Source organism: Channa argus, chromosome 1 (assembly GCF_033026475.1).
Source record: "Channa argus isolate prfri chromosome 1, Channa argus male v1.0, whole genome shotgun sequence".
Taxonomy (NCBI): domain Eukaryota; kingdom Metazoa; phylum Chordata; class Actinopteri; order Anabantiformes; family Channidae; genus Channa; species Channa argus.
Window position 1 is genome coordinate 20,886,480 of NC_090197.1, and position 16,265 is coordinate 20,902,744.

General features: G+C 38.7%; 1 protein-coding gene across 1 annotated transcript; it reads right to left on the reverse strand.

Annotated features, from left to right (window-relative positions):
• Nucleotides 1-12,008: 12,008 nt before the first annotated feature.
• txnl4a (thioredoxin-like 4A) lies at nt 12,009-16,208 on the reverse strand. Its single transcript, XM_067506482.1, has 4 exons — nt 16,067-16,208; nt 15,605-15,784; nt 13,593-13,696; nt 12,009-13,457 (listed from the first exon to the last, which is right to left on the reverse strand). Exons 2-4 carry the CDS (start codon nt 15,755-15,757, stop codon nt 13,286-13,288), a joined length of 429 nt encoding a protein of 142 aa, XP_067362583.1. The 5' UTR covers nt 15,758-15,784; nt 16,067-16,208; the 3' UTR covers nt 12,009-13,285.
• Nucleotides 16,209-16,265: the final 57 nt, after the last annotated feature.

The following is a 16,265-nucleotide window of genomic DNA, read 5'->3' on the forward strand; positions in this document are numbered from 1 at the left end:
CAGACACACACACAGGCATTCACCATGTCCAACACCACCTCCCCCTTTCACTAACATCTCTCACTAGCTTGCCGGCAATAAGAGGAGGGGGCATTGGTCTATTTGTGTGTGCTTGGGCCAGAGTTATATTATGTTTGACATTGTTTTAGCAGCACAGTGGCTTTCTTCTTTCCACACGGTGTGAAAGTGAATCATTGTGAGTAAGGATGTGCATCAGGGTATCTTTGCAAACTGTGTGGGTGACTGCCGAGCATCATTTGCCACTGTGCGGCACAGGGGAAGGAAATACACTGCATTCAACCACAAATAATGTAAGAGAGTGTGGGTGTTAATGTTTACTGTAAGACCAAAGTTTAAGCATAAATAGGCTGACATTTATGAAATGAATATGATTTATGTTTCTTCCAGCATACCAGGTCACATGACTGCATGTGTGTGTGCGTGTGTATGTGTTTTTTTTTACCCCTTCTCACTATGTTCTTGTCATTCTGCAGGAATTTCAAATAGGGAAAATTCCCATTAAGGATCCTTACCACTTACTTATGGGTCACAGGCTGGACAAAAGGGTGCAGAATGCCTTTTGTCTGGTGGTCTTAGTCTATGACTGGCAGCCCACCCACGGGACTGGAACAGGGTAAAGGATGTGAAATGACTAAATGTTGCCATGCCATTTTCTACTATAGTAGGGCCGATGTTATATGGGGCAGAAGTAGGTTAGCAAGACCTGATGCCCTTTTAATGATCAGGTTACACAAGTGTATTTGGAGACACAGAGAGGAGTCCAGTTAATTAACTTTTCCCACAGCAGCCATTATTAATATTTGAAAAGGCTGCTGCGTCAAATGAGCTCTACAGGGCACTTGACATCTGAATATAACCAGCTTGTAATCAAATTCTTTCACTAACTTAAAAGTTATATAGAATAAAATTCTACAGTCATACAATGACTCTAAAAAGACAAATTGTTTAAAGAAAAGTTTACTATTTGGGGGTTTGCACAGTCATAGGAGGTACACTGTGTGAACTCCGATGTCTGAAATTCAAAACTAAGGTGAGTTTGAGGGTTTTTGAAGGACCCACTTGAACGATCCAAGTGAGGAGACAGTGAGAGGAGGTATGATGGCACCAGGGATTTATTGCAGTGATGTGGTAAGGTACAGAAACAACAGAAAGTCACTCCTAAAATGGAGGGCAGACAGAGCACACTACAGAGAACCAACAGACTACACAAAAACAAACAGATATAATAAGGGGTTGGGGAACCTAGAGAATGCTAAATGCAGGAGTGAGGGGAGCAAGAAAAACTAAAACATGAAGAAGAAACTAAGGAGGCTATGTGAATAAGAAAAACTGAGGGGAACAGCATACACACATACAAGAGGACAGAGCAGGGGAAACATTTAGGAAACTGTTCAGGGGCAGGGTCGCCAAAGCGGATCATTTGCCCTAATGTTGATTTGGCACAGTTGGCACACCAGATGCCCTTCCTGACACAATCTTCCCCAATTTCTACCAGGCTTGGGACAGGCACCGCACGGCTGGGGATGGGGAAACCAAACAAGAAATAAACCAAAAGGCACACACAAGAACTACCAGAGTCAGATTACAGCGATAGAATAACGGTTGCACACATACAAAGGCCGAACCAGAAATGACAACACACAGTAAACCAAAAATGTGCAAGAGTAGAGATGAATCAGAAGCGGGAATAACAAAAAACCAAACGGTGTGCATATACAGATGCCAATAGGCAGGAATAATATAAACAGATATATACAGATAAAATAAACAGGCTTAAACAGAACAAACCAAAACTAGCATAAAACAGGGGCCAAATTTTAAGATAAACAGATAACCAAACCTTGAATAACCAAATGGCCCAACACTTAACAGAGACCAAGAGATGAGATATAAACAAAAAAAACAAACAAAAAAAAACTCAGACCAACAAATGAGATTCCACAAAGAGAAGTCAGGTAGAGCAGAAATGGCCAGAGTCCAAACTGAAAAAAGCAGTGTCCAGGAGCATAGGGAATGCAGAGAGACAATCTGACAGGGGACTGAGAGGAGACCTGGGTTTAAATAAGCAAGGGCAAAGGTGAAAACTGTCAGTGCTGATGATGAGTGGTGAAGTAGCTGAACTGACTAGACAGGAAGTGGAACAGATGCATTACAAAATAAAAGCTGGGAAACAGGACGCAGGGTGAGAGGGAAAGAAGAGTGAAGGGCAGAAATTGATGGGAATAGAGGAAGATACAGAGGAGGAGGGGCAGAGAATATAGGACCTGACAAAGGGTAGGGTGTGTGAGTGGGTAGATTGCTGCAAGGAAGGCCAAAAGGGGAAGGTGAGTAGAGTCTAGTGTCAGATCCATGACAGTGCTGTCACCAGCACTGCACAAGCAGAGTTTAAAATAAGCACATAGGAGCTCCACTGTGGTCTGATGTGGCCAGTTAGGAGGAAGAACAAGATGGTATAACTATATTTATATTTTCTATATTTGGTGGTAGCTAACAATATTACAACTGAGCTTGGCCTAGTGAGTGGTTATTAATTAGTCTGTACTGGGCTCTTTCCACTTTAAGATTCCCATTATTAATTGCACATATTTTTGAGCATAGGAAAAATAACTTGTCATTTCATTCAGTCCAGATCTAACGAAGCAGACACAAGAGCAGCACACACATGGTGTCTATGTTGTCCGCTAAGCTAAATGAAGAGCAGAGTTTTAAGTCTAACAATAAATATGGGTCTTCCTGTTTTTGTGGTTGTGTCTGAGAAGTGGATCTGCTGACTGCTACTTTCACATCACCAAACAACACTAAACTGATCAAACATGACATGTAGCTCAGTTTTTATTTAAACCTTCTTGTGATAGTGAATTCCTAGTATTAGATATGAACATGTAGTATACATTTGAAAAGCAAGCAGAATGGAAGAAAAACATGGCCAAAAATGTGCATTAATTAGAAAAAAAACACAGAGGCTCAAATTATTTTAATCTGTTTGTGCATATTCAGTATATGTAAGCATTAAATAACAAGCAAACAATGTCTTATATACAAGTGAAACTGCATAGCAAAATGCACCTGTAGCCCTATAGTGGAAGAGATGCAGAGGAACATGGGAGTGATACTGCACTGGGTGACACCCTCCTGTGGGCAACAAAGGGAGGAAAAAGATTACAACATGACAAGAAAAAGAAACAGTGGGAAAGCTTTTAATTTAACAGTTTTTTTAAGAAAGCAACTTTTTTTGTAGGGATTTTAATTTAACACATGCTGCGACAGGTGTTTCTCTCCTGAGGGATGTCAGATGAGGCTGAGGAATGGAAGAGAACCAACATCAGAGTTTCACATGAGTCACTGAGGCTCAGTGAGTGGGAGATGAATATGAAGCTGGTGTGAGACACATTATAATGATGCACATTCACTGTGATGTGAGGTTGTATTTAGTCACTGTATCTGGATCTCCAAATGTGGAGGAAGCCTCCTGCCTTAGCCAGGTATAAAAATGTTTTGATGAAGGGGAGCATAGTGTCTTAAAACACCCAAGTGCATCCCACAACACTAATAACTCATACAGGTGATTGAATATAATTAACTTATCTGGTGTCACTCCGAATTTACAGCAATTTGCTATATTCTTAGATTTTAGGTTTCAGTAACACATAGCATAACATCCTTTGGTTTTGGTTTGCAGCAATGTTAGGCCACTGACTCCTTGTCTTGACTTAAACATAGAGCAAAATTATTTATGAACATGGTTAAAAACTCAAAATCTGGACGACTTTCAAACAATTAAATTTGCAGTTTCAGGGCTGTAGCATCACCACCCCTAATGACTCAAACATGCACAGGACCAGATGTTGTATTTGAAATGAGACAAGGAGTGAGTTTTACCTGTTATTTGTGATTAAACATTATCTCTTATGTGAGGCCTTGAATTTAGCTCTTTGGAACAACCTAACTCTGGGCAACAGTTTAACTGTTCATATCTCACAACACAACACTGTAAATTTCAGTTCTGTATGCTGTTAAGGGCAAAGTCACAACAGGGTTTCTCTCTTGCTCTGTGTGTGTGTTTATGTCAGCTTAACAGGAGACACTGCAGATTTAAGCAGAGACACATGATCATCACCTGATCTTGGAGCGTTGCTGTGTGGCTCTGCAATGAAGAAGACCAAAAATGAATAAATAACGTGTATCCAAGGATACGGCGGGAGGATGGTGAGTAAGTCAATTTGCATAAGCTTCTGGTTCAAATTTGCCTCCAGAGAAACCTGTTAAATACAATTTCTTAGTACACAAACATCAACTAATGAAAGCTAGCAACCTCTTTTATGCTTTTTATCTGATAACCACAGTGCTTAAAATTCTCCTTTAACATTATATCAGCTGTGAAATATTTTCAGTTTGATTGTCCATACTGATCATAAGGTCAAAAAAAGGTCAAACTCCATTTTTCAAAACCCAACCTACAATATATTAAAGTGCCAGAGTGATATGGAGGTCCTTTTTAAACTGAAATATTAATACCTTAGCATTATTGCCAACCAGCAAAAGGTGGACCACCTTGGATTATTCATAGTGTCTATTACTTTTTAGGTCAATTGTCCCATCCTGCTTGCCACCACATCTACAACTGCATGCTTTTTGAGTTATGAAGCGAGGTAAAGTGCAGGTGAAACACTGAAAAAAGTGATAATCAGGGTGAGAACATTCAAACATTGTAAGTATTATAAAATCATTTTATATAGATGAAAACAAAACAAAACAAGAGACAGTAAACACATTCCGGAAAAATTGATCTTCACTGTAAATAATGAATACTTTGACAACTGTGTGTACTGATCTGCAATTAATACTTATCATTTTGACTAGTTACAGGGTTACACTTTGATATTACGTTTTTCATATCCAAATGCACAAAGTTAAAAACCAGCAGTCACATCCAGTCTAAGATGTGTATCTAACCACATTGCTACAATTCCCTAACACATCAGGATATTCAGCTCTTCTGTGCCATGTGTACCCCAGTCAAGGGGCACTTAATCAATCTTTCTATGTATAAATAAATGTGTGTATAAATGTGTGTTTACAAGTCTCCAGATCATGTGAAAAGGTTTTGTGGCTTCAGAAGAATCTGCAGAAAACCTAACACATTCCTTTGAGTGATGAGGCAGCATTGCTTAGAACAGAAATCCACAAATTTGAAAGAGACAAAAATGAGGGTGTGTGGAGGTAATGGCTCAAGGATATACTTGTCACTGCTAGCTCACACAATGCAAACAGTGTTTTAACTCTTGGTGGTTGAGCTGCATTGTGGTTTATGTAGGCACCAGGTACAAAGAAGAAGGAAATGCATGGAATAAGAAAGGCAATAGCTCTGGTTCTACTGCATGGATTTTTATCCCATTTATCAAAGGTCCAACAGTGTTGGAGAAGTTGAATGATTTAAAGAAAGATTAAAAATCATGTTGTGTGAACATCCTTAATAATCTTGAATCACTTATAATCTAGTATGATTAGGTTCAGCCAGCCATAGGGCATCCTATTCCTCTCAACAAAAGGCAAACAATCTGAAGCTTGGACTAGTCACGTTGCACTACAGAAGCATATACTGAAGCCCACACTGTTCCTCCATGACTCTCACCAGCTAAATGTTAGGCTACTATATCAATGAGTGTGTGGGCAGCTGATAGGCTGCCATCATGAAGACACTATTCACAGTGTCACAAGTGAGAAAATGAGAGCTTTGTAAATGTATATAATTAGTCTGAACTGATTTTGGCTTTTGACAGGGGGGTAAAATGTTGCAGGGAAGTGCTCTTAGTTGCATTTTCTCAACCTGGCATAGGAGCATCTCTAAACATTCACCTGACACTCCTCACCATCCTCACCCCGTCTTCTCCTCCCCTGTGCCTATTTCTGTCATCTTAGTTGGAGTTATTGACAGAAGTGTGGCAGCTTGACAGGCCCCCACCAAACCATCCCCCTTGCTACATCATCCATCTCATGCTTCTGTTGCAGTCACTGTGGTCTCCATGCCCCTGCAACACCCCCGCCAAGCTTGCACGGTTAGTACAGTCTGCCTGTGCTCTTTCCTTATAAGGGCAAAATACATTGACAGAGGCAGATAGAGGGGGCTGTACCAGCACAGGCAGGCAGGTAGGGGGACAGTGGCTTGAAAAGGAGGAAAGAGGGAGATGATGTAGAGAGAGAGGAGGAGAGGTTAGGAAATAGTGAACAGAAAAAAGAGGAATGGAGACAGAGAGAGGGAGAGGGCTCGTAGCTTACAATTTGTGTCAATATTTAGACTTGTAGAAATTATATTTTAAGAACTAGATTAAGGACTATGAGCTAGTTCTCCCTGATTTTAATTTCTTCTCAGGTACAAAGTTTAGACAACCGTCTGGTTTGGATGTTATCACACTAATCAGTCAACTTCAATTAATGCAATATGTTGTTATCATCACCATATATAGGAGCCAGGAGGTACCTGCTCCACATTCTAGCAGGCTCAGTAGATGCCACAGTGTCACTTGGTTTAGGCACAAGAAATAATGCACAACACTGATTAAAGTAACAACACTGACCAACAATATCAGAAAGGACACAGACTGGTGTCTCTTGTCTCAAAGTCCCTTGTTTTGTCATCCATACTTACACCTTGACATCGCATATACATTACATCACTAAATGCAACTCTGGCAGCTGTAATATATACTACAACCGATAGATTTTTCTAAATTCCAACTCTCAGAGTGACTATGTAGGCGACCTACTTATAATAACCTATAATTCACCATTCAAAGGCATGATAACACTCAAACTACGTGATCTGGCACTACTTAATGCTACCATTTTTCCAAAGCTGAAATAAAATAGATAGTACTGCAGTGTTGTACCCTAACCGTCACATAGTCATACTATTTTTAAAAAAGCACTGACTCCAGAGCTGCGTTCAACATTTTAACGTTTTCCTTTATATATTTTTGAACTGCAGAAAATTTCTTTCCAATGGAAGATATCTATGATCCACAAAGGGCATGTCAGCAAGTTATACAGTAGACAATGAAACAGGAAAATATATTTGCTTGTGCCAAGATGCAGTAACTGTATCAGCATAGTGTTGGAAGGATTAGACTGACTGTTATCAGCATCATCCTCATTTAACAGAAAACAAACTAATCATGACTTTAGCAGTGATTAGGTAGCAAAATTGCCATGTATTCACATAAATACATCGCAGCATGCTTGTGTGGAGTCACTTTACAATTCACAGTAAGAAAAGTGATCTGTAATACAAAAGCTTCCTACTGAAAAGTAAAATATTGACCCAAAACAATGAAGCATTTATCATAGATCATTTTAAAAAACACTGGGTCCTTCATTTCCCATAATGCAACTTTTTTAAATCTTTTTATTAGACACCCCAAGCCTGGTTAAAGCCTACATCTTTCAACTCCACATCACTGGTTCAGGCCTTCTATTAAAAATGCAAAGTTTAATATTGCCCCAAATGTTAGAGTAGGGAAAATGACCCTGTTGTTCAGGAGATAACCCTGATTTCACCAGCTCCTTATACACTGGTTCTTTATTGTCCCCAAACCTTGCAGAAATTAATCAAAGGATGGTGATAGCGATCTAAAAATGAAAGCCCCCCCAAAAAACCAAAGCGTTCACAAAGTCACTTAGTAATATAATGAATTATGTTATATTTTTTGAGGATCGTAATCAACTTGTTACCAATTGATGTTACCAGACTCGATTTCTTATGCAAATGAAGGGGAATAAATAAAACTGAGTTTGGACTTGGAATTCCTCTTCAAGCCTGTGTGTATTTGATGGTTCTGTTGCTTCAGCTGGAACATTTCTCAGCGTTACACCTCCCATGTAGCAGGAGGCCTGGTCGGCCTGTGAGGGCCGGGCAGGTGCTAATTGGGCTTGAAGCTTGTGAATGAAGCTGCCTGCCATGAATGGAGCGGAGTGCATTAAAGCAAGTGGCCCCGTGTGATCCATGTGTGTTTGATCAGCATGTAGATGGTAAATCAGCGTCAGCGTTGCCACAGACTGACAAAACACACCTCCTCTCTGTGTACTAGTATCAGTCTGTTAAACATGCCTCTCATTTTGTTGCAGATTGAAGGATGACACCCCTTTGGGAATGATGCAGGAAGAGAGATGCAAATCCACTTAGTCACAGGTCCTTGAGTGGAGTAAAAGGCAGACGCAAAGGGGAGAAAAGAAGGAAATTAAACTAACATAACACTCAGCTGCTAAGTGTGTCAGCATCTATGAAAGCAGGCAGGCAGGGAGATGCTTAGTGTAGGGTTTGTGTGTGTTACTTTCTGGTTATTATCAATATGAAACATCTGCTCTTGCTTTCTTAATCTCTGCCAACCTGTAGGCAATAGCTCATTTACTCTGAGTAATTCCCCCATGGGGCCAAAACTCAAACCTCCACTAAAGCCCACGCAACTGAGTAGATCTTAGAATAAAAATAAAATGGATTCGATGAAAAACTAGGATCGTGATTTAGAGGAAGTTTGGAAATAAGCCTTTGCTCCTCTCAGAATATATAACAGTGAACTATCTCCTCCTATCGCTGCATAATGTCTCTCAGGTCCCCTTGGAAGGAATTAGGGAATAAAAACTGTCAAGAAAGTTTTGATAGCACTCCCTAGTGTGTCAGTTCCTGTATGTAAAGAGGCTGTGATAAAACCCTATAGACAATCTGGAGCTAATAGCACAAGTAAGTTGAAGGAGTTGTTTGCACAGGGCCAGAGATTTAACCTGAGATTTGACAGGATTAATATGTGCATATATGAAGACCTTGTATTGACAATGACTTTCGATTATGTTTTATTAAACTATGAGGCAGTAATGGAGTGGTTCCCAACTAAGAAGTTGAGAGACCAAAATGGTTCACCACCAAACATGTAAGCAATCATGACATGATTAATGCAATATTAAATGTATACACAGCATGAAATATTGACATTTATTATGTCCTTTACTCTTTGTCATCACTACTGGACACCATGGGAGCCCCATTATTTAACACTTTGGGAACGATGGTGCCTGCTTGTCAGACCTCTCATCATGAAATGCCCTGCTACAGTTGTGGAAACATAACCGTTTGGTTGACTTCACACACAAACACAATATAGGGTTCAGGCAACAAACTTTAGTGTTAGGTTAGGTTACAAATAAAACACATACTGTCAAAACAATACATACATATTTCCTTACTCTAAAAAACTCTGTATATATAATTATATACAGAGTATTAATACACCATGTCATGCTGTACTCAAACCTCTGTTTCCTGTGGTAAAATCCTTTGTCTTCTTGTGCCATTTAACTACCCCAACCACCTCTCTATATAGACTAAATATACTACGTCATTGCTGCAGGCGCATTAAGTATTGATGCACCTGGGTTTCTTTTAACCTCAGCTGACAACCCCAATGCAAAAGGGTACCTTTAGCGTTAATACAACACCAAAGGACTTGACAAAGCAGCTGCTTATAAGCCTTGGGAATGAGAAAGGCTTGCAATATTTGCCTTAAGTTTCAGATTACAGCCTAAAAATTAGACAATCATTTATCACTAAAATACTTCTTTAATACTTCTGCAATACCGGGACAAAATTTTATGATAAGGCATAAGACATGAAATCAGAGAATAAGAAAATAAAAACTTTGTTCAATAAAAAGATTTACATACATGCAAAAAATTTATGAAAAATTAAAAGACATCAGACCCGAAACCTAAATACTCAACAACGGATTCTGGGGCTTACTTTCAGTGGTCATTGGCTCAAATTTAGATGTGAAACTCTGTAGGATGAGGCATAGCGACGACGGTTGCTGGGTAAAGACAACCAGTAAACACAGTGTTTGTGTATGTGTGTCTGTCTGTGTCTCTGTTTGCCAGTGCCAACAGGAGAAGCTACAGGGGTAGGGGGTTGAGTGTCCCAGAAATTTGCAATTGCCCCTCACCCTTCCCCCACACTGGGCAGCCACATGGACAGTGACAGACAAGAAAAAGGGGAGGGGGGAAAGCAGGAACACAGAGAGAGTGAAAGAAAGGATGGAGGGATGCCAGCATGTCTTTCCCCTGGTCCCCAGATGATCCTCGTGGTCTCCCTGCTGCACCATCTTTGTGCAGATCCACTTTAAGATGATCCTGGATTATTATAGATTAAGGGGGTGAGTGTGCATATTCCCTGTATAGTATAAAAGAGAACCAGCTCCTCCTTATTCTGTTTCTCATCACACAGACACAAACTGTACTGTACGTCCCACCATGTCTCAATATGTGTCTAGACTGGAGTTTCCCAGTGACCCTTAGTCATCCAGACCTCTCCCTTACCCCAGGGTTGAGCTTATTAACAGTAACAGGAAACAACAATGTATGAAAATGTGAATTATAATGGACCACTGAAAGCCCCCCTTTGGCCCCTGTGTTCCATGAGGCCAATAATTCTGTACATAGACCCTGCAGGGAAAAGCTAGAGAAAGTCAAAGAATGCCAGACTCTAGATTAATTTAAGTGGAAAGGGCATTTGCAGCCAGGAGGAGGGTGACTTTAGATCCTTGACATGGCCCCCACATTCAAAGATGAGGACATTTGTTAAATTTAAACATTAAAAATACTCCTGCCTGCCAGTGTACACACATTAGTGCAATGAGATCATTCCTTAGCACAGGTTTTCATAAGGTTACTTTTAAAAATGGAATTACACTCACCCTCAACAGGCAAACTTTTTTTGGTTCATATAATGATGATCTCTTCAAGATTATGTGTTTTTTACTTAAAGGCAGCCGATTTGCCTCCTTTCGATGACCAGCTATTGTTGAGCCATTCTTTTGCTTCCTTTCCAGCTAGGGCTCAGGGGCAGATACAACCAGAGAACTGGGTGCGGGTATTAAAGTTTAAGAGTCCTTGAAATACCAGATACACTGTAAAGTGAATTGTCTTAAATGGCCAAAGAACATACATCATGACTCAAAGATTGGAGGTCCAATTTCAATTGACTCCCAACTTGTCTCACTTAGAGTAGGTCAGGCTATTTGCTCAGGAGAAGATCTCTGTGTGTCTTTGGTCAAAACACACACACACACACACACACTGAGCAAAATAGAGGCAGAATTTGTTCCCTTTCACCTCATGTATCACTTAATAACTTGGACTTTGTCTCAAACTGCAGTGTGTAGTGTCTGATTAGAAGCAGCCTTAAGAGACAGAGCTGACAGCTAACGGATATTAATGAGACTCATCTACTGACATTTCTCTCACTCGCTCCAGCTCTTTAACCTAACAATTTTTTCACTCTCTGTTCTTTTCTTTCAGTATTTCTATCCATCTCCCATTGATGAATAGCAGCTGTCAGGGTTGTGGGTTGAGAAATGCAAACAGAACAATCAAGACCAAAGGCCTATATTAATTATTCCCCTTTGTTATCTTCCTACATGATTGTTTTACACATTTTTTGGAACATTCTTTATAAGAATGAGAGTACCGTGGCTTTAGGATATACATATTGTTTGATCCACAAGTTAAATTCTTAAAGATGGAGAATGTAACTCACACATCTGGTGTTGCTGTGTGATCCTGTGAGACAATAGTGAGCATCCACTCACAGCCACTTTACAACACCACCAAACGTATGTGCATTTCTCCCCTCTGAAAGGTGCTTAAATGCACTGCGCTCCAAAACAAGCTCACACAAGCACCGTTTCTTCCCACAAGACCTCACACTCATAAAACAGTTAACTCAGCCTTGTGAACATCTCCCCACAGTGTCTCTCATACAGCAATTACTGTGAAATTACTATTGTTATAGGCTATTTATAAAGCATGTCTCGTACATAACCCCTATAATATCTGAGTTTAAAATACCAATCTATATCCAATAACAAGACAGCAGGTACATATACAGATTGTTGTGAAATAGCTGCTCTATTTCATTTACTTTTACACTCCAAACGTACAGACCATTTATTGTAAGATTCTTGGTACTGCTATTGCAATTCCATATTTATATTTATTGGCCAATAAACACCAGTTTTGTCAATTTATCATTTGTCCAAATTTCTTTAACTTACTGCCTACTTTTAGTTTCATTTATATTCTGATAAATGTGTTTTCAGTTGTTCTGTGTATTTGTTTTGGCACTAGATTTTAGAAGCAACTGAAAACCAGAATCACATTTTTGCAAGACACTTGTCCAGCAGGCTGTTGATGACTGTTGCGCTGCTGATCCTGAAAATATATCTGCTGCCATCTGATGAAGATTTTAGAGTACTGCAGTCTCTCTGGCTTAAAAACCGGCATATTATCTTTTTTTTTTTTTTTTTTGGGTTAAGCTACTACATAACAAAATACAGATGTTTAACTAAGGGCTCTAAAGGGTACCACTTTCAAATTGTTGAGCTGGCATATTTTCCTAAACACGTGTGGAAAAAATATGAATTATTTAACACAGACTTAAATGTAATTTACTAAATTGGCTTATGGAAAGTATTTTCATGATACAAAGGCACTGTGTGTGTTTCATGTTCAACACAAATCATTTTGGATATTAAGGGATTCTACTACAGAGTCACAGTACGGTCAGGGGCCTTACGGATACGTTTTAAACAACTCAGTGTGAAGAGCCATGTAAACAGTACAGTGTATAGAGACAGAAAACAACTCTGCTCATCAGTTTGCAGTACAATTACTCTAGTGCTACAAGTACAGAGAAGTTACCATTTTCTATGTCTTGTTTTGCAATTATGGTAGATTATGGGTGATAGTTATGGTCATGGTATCAGAATGCCTAGTTCAACTTCCATGAAGACCACTATGTAGATTTCATTTTTAACAACAGGTAGCATTAGCCATTTTATATTTAATTATTACTATAAAATAAACATATTTGGAACAACCAACATAGTAAAAAATGTTATAAGTAAATGTTCAGCCATGTTTATTGCAACATTTAAATAGGAGGCGTTGCACAATGTGTCTGGTTTGTTCCACAGAAAACATATTTAGCCTAATGATTACGTAATTGATAACTATATTTAAAAAAAAACAAAAAAAGGAAAAAAAAAAAACACAGTGGCACAGTGTAACACAAGAACTATCAATAAGTATGCTGTCCTTTTTTACAATTGAAAACAGACATGTTGAAAACATCGTCTTTGTCTTCTGTAACATATAGTTTCTGTGTTGATTCACAAAATAGACGGGAAAAAAATATCCTCAAAAAAGCTGGTGGAAAAAAAAATTAGTATCTGTATTTTGTAGAATAATCCTTTGGAGACACCACCAGACCTCTTCCTTTTCTTGCTCCTCGGTACACGGTTTCAACAATGTCTATCATCTCTTGCTTGTCTTCTATTGTCCAGTTGATCTTGTTGTTATTACCAGTACCCAAATCAATCATGATGTGTTTGTTTCTGAGAAAAACCAACCACAATAGGTGTCATATAGAATCCATCTTATTTAATGATGAGGTGATAATTTAATAATGAACATTTTAATATTTAGATCAGTATACATGTAGTGTACAGTATAGATAATGTGTGTCTCACCTGAAAAAGAACATGACAGTGCAGGGGTCATACAACTCGTACATTTTGTTGAAGTCAGGCACTTCTGTAATATCCACCAGGTAAATGACTGCAAAATTCTTGACCTATCAGGACATAGACAGGTGCAATGTTATTACAACTGTAAATCTTCTAAACCGCAAGGTGCATTCTGTATAACCTAACAAATTAACATGTTCTGTTGTTTGAACAACAGTGGACTTGTTCTTGACTGGATTCTTAACATGATTGATAATCAACACATAAAAATTACATGTTGGACTTTAACCAGTGAAAAGATGATGATTATGATAACAAACCTCCTTTTCCTTTTATTGCCCACAGTTTCTCATCGCTTCAGTGAACTATTCTTAAATATTTAAGAAATGATTGAAATACCTCAAGAGCCCTAATAGTCTTGGGCAGCATGGAAATAGTTTTAAAAATTGCTGACTGAGGGTAAAATACTACTACATAACACATTCGATGGGGATGTTAGTTGTAAATCAGCTTTAAAGTGCCAAGAGCAGTGAATAGTGATGGAAATAGGCTTAATAGTACAATATTTGCACTGCAGAAAAAACTGTGCTTGTGGCTCAGGAGGTAGAGCAGCTGTCCACCAATCTCAGGATTGTTGGTTTGATTCCTGGCTCCTTATGTCACATGTCGAAATGTCCTTGAGCAAGACACTAAACCCATTAGTACTACATGGTGGCTTTAAAATATATTTTTTTTTATAAAAACATTATGACCTAATAAAAGGTAATGTATCATTATGTATGTATGATGTATCACCGTAAAATCGGCTTCACTTTTAACAAACAGCAATTTTTAACCCTTAATTTTTGTTAATTATGTACAGGTTTTGCCATGATTACCATAACCAGTGCTGCCTAAAGTACAATGTTCTATGGAGTCTTTTTAATTCTGTAATGCTCAAATTGGCCATGCTGATCCTCCTGCATGACACTATTAACACGCCAAGTGGTAATGTTGTGGCTGATTGGTGTGTTTGTAGATAGGAGTAGAATAAACTAGCAGTGGGGAGTTAATTGAATATATAAACAATACAGTCAGTCTGACAGAAGTATATTTATAGTTACTTCAAACTGCAATCAGCATATTTTACATCTCTGCTGACATGCATCATAATTATCAGTAAGGCAGCAGATAACATTTATTTACACTATATTGTCAAAAGTATTTGCTCACCTGCCTTTAGACCCATATGAACTTTAGTGACATCCCATTCTTAATCCATAAGCTTTAATATGACGTCGGCCCACCCTTTGCAGCTATAACAGCTTCAACTCTTCTGGGAAGGCTTTCCACGATATTTAGGAGTGTGTTTATGAAATACATAATACACAGTGCTCGCAGTCGTCGCTCTAATTCATCCCAAAGATGTTCTATCAGGTTGAGGTCAGGACTCTGTGCAGGTGTGTCAAGTTCTTCCACACCAACTCACTCATCCATGTCTTTATGGAACTTGCTTTATGGACCTGAATTCATTTATTTGGATAGGTGAGCGAATAATTTTGGCAATATACTGTATTTTATGGATTATTCTCCCATTTACTTCTTTGATTACTCATTTCAGTTTCACAATAAAAATGGATTATTTACTTTTTTTTTTATCAAAAAGAGCATAAACATCCCATACTTAGGTGTAAGACAAAGCCACTACTAAAACCATTATTATATAAAATTGTAGTAGTATATAACTGTAATATTTTTCAGTCGACCTAATTTCAGCTAAGCATCCAGCTACTGGATGAAATATAATAATAATAGTCTAATAGCAGTAAACGTGTTTCAGTGTACAATATAGAACATAGATTTTGTTGAAACGCACGGTTTAAGACTATTAAAACATCGTTTATTGTGCTGCTCAAGAATGTTGTGATTCACTGATTCTGAAGGCATCCCGGTAGACCAGCAGACGTTGCTATTGAGCACGTTTAGATAAGGGGGTAGCTATTGCTTATAGCACAAGGATCAGAAACTTGTCCAACCTTTTCAGCGATGCTGTACAGAACTTCGTCCATTTTCATGCATGTTGGGTCCCAGTCGTGGCCGAAGCGGATCACGAGTACACGGTCCTCTTCAGATAAAATGGCTTGGTCAACCTGCCAGCCATTATGGAGATGTGGTAGCATATATGACATCTTGATCTTAAGGTGTCGGTTACTAAGCTGAAAAACAAAACATTTCACTTTAGCTTTACATATACAAAAAGACTATCTAGTAACTAAGCAGCTAAACCGACTCTCGGGACTGACTCTCACTGACAGACGCTTTAGGAAAGTAAACTTACTGTTAGCCTGCTAATACTAGCTAACAGTTGCTTGAACTAGCGTTAGCTAGTTAGCCGAAGAAAAGTCTCGGAGGGGACAGAATAAAAACCATGCCGTAACGTTATACATATCGTGTAATTGCATGTAACTAAAACGGAATAAACAGATCAAAGTACTTACCTTAAAGAACAAATAAAGACGTATAATGGTGAAATAAATAATCTGTATAGTAAGCTTTTTAATTCAAACATTCAACCGAGACTTGCGCCGTACAGTTAATGGTTTTCGTAAATGTTACGTTACGTTACGTTACATACGTATGTCGTCATCACACGGGGACACACGGCGTGTTAACGTCTCATGTAGATAAAGATATTTG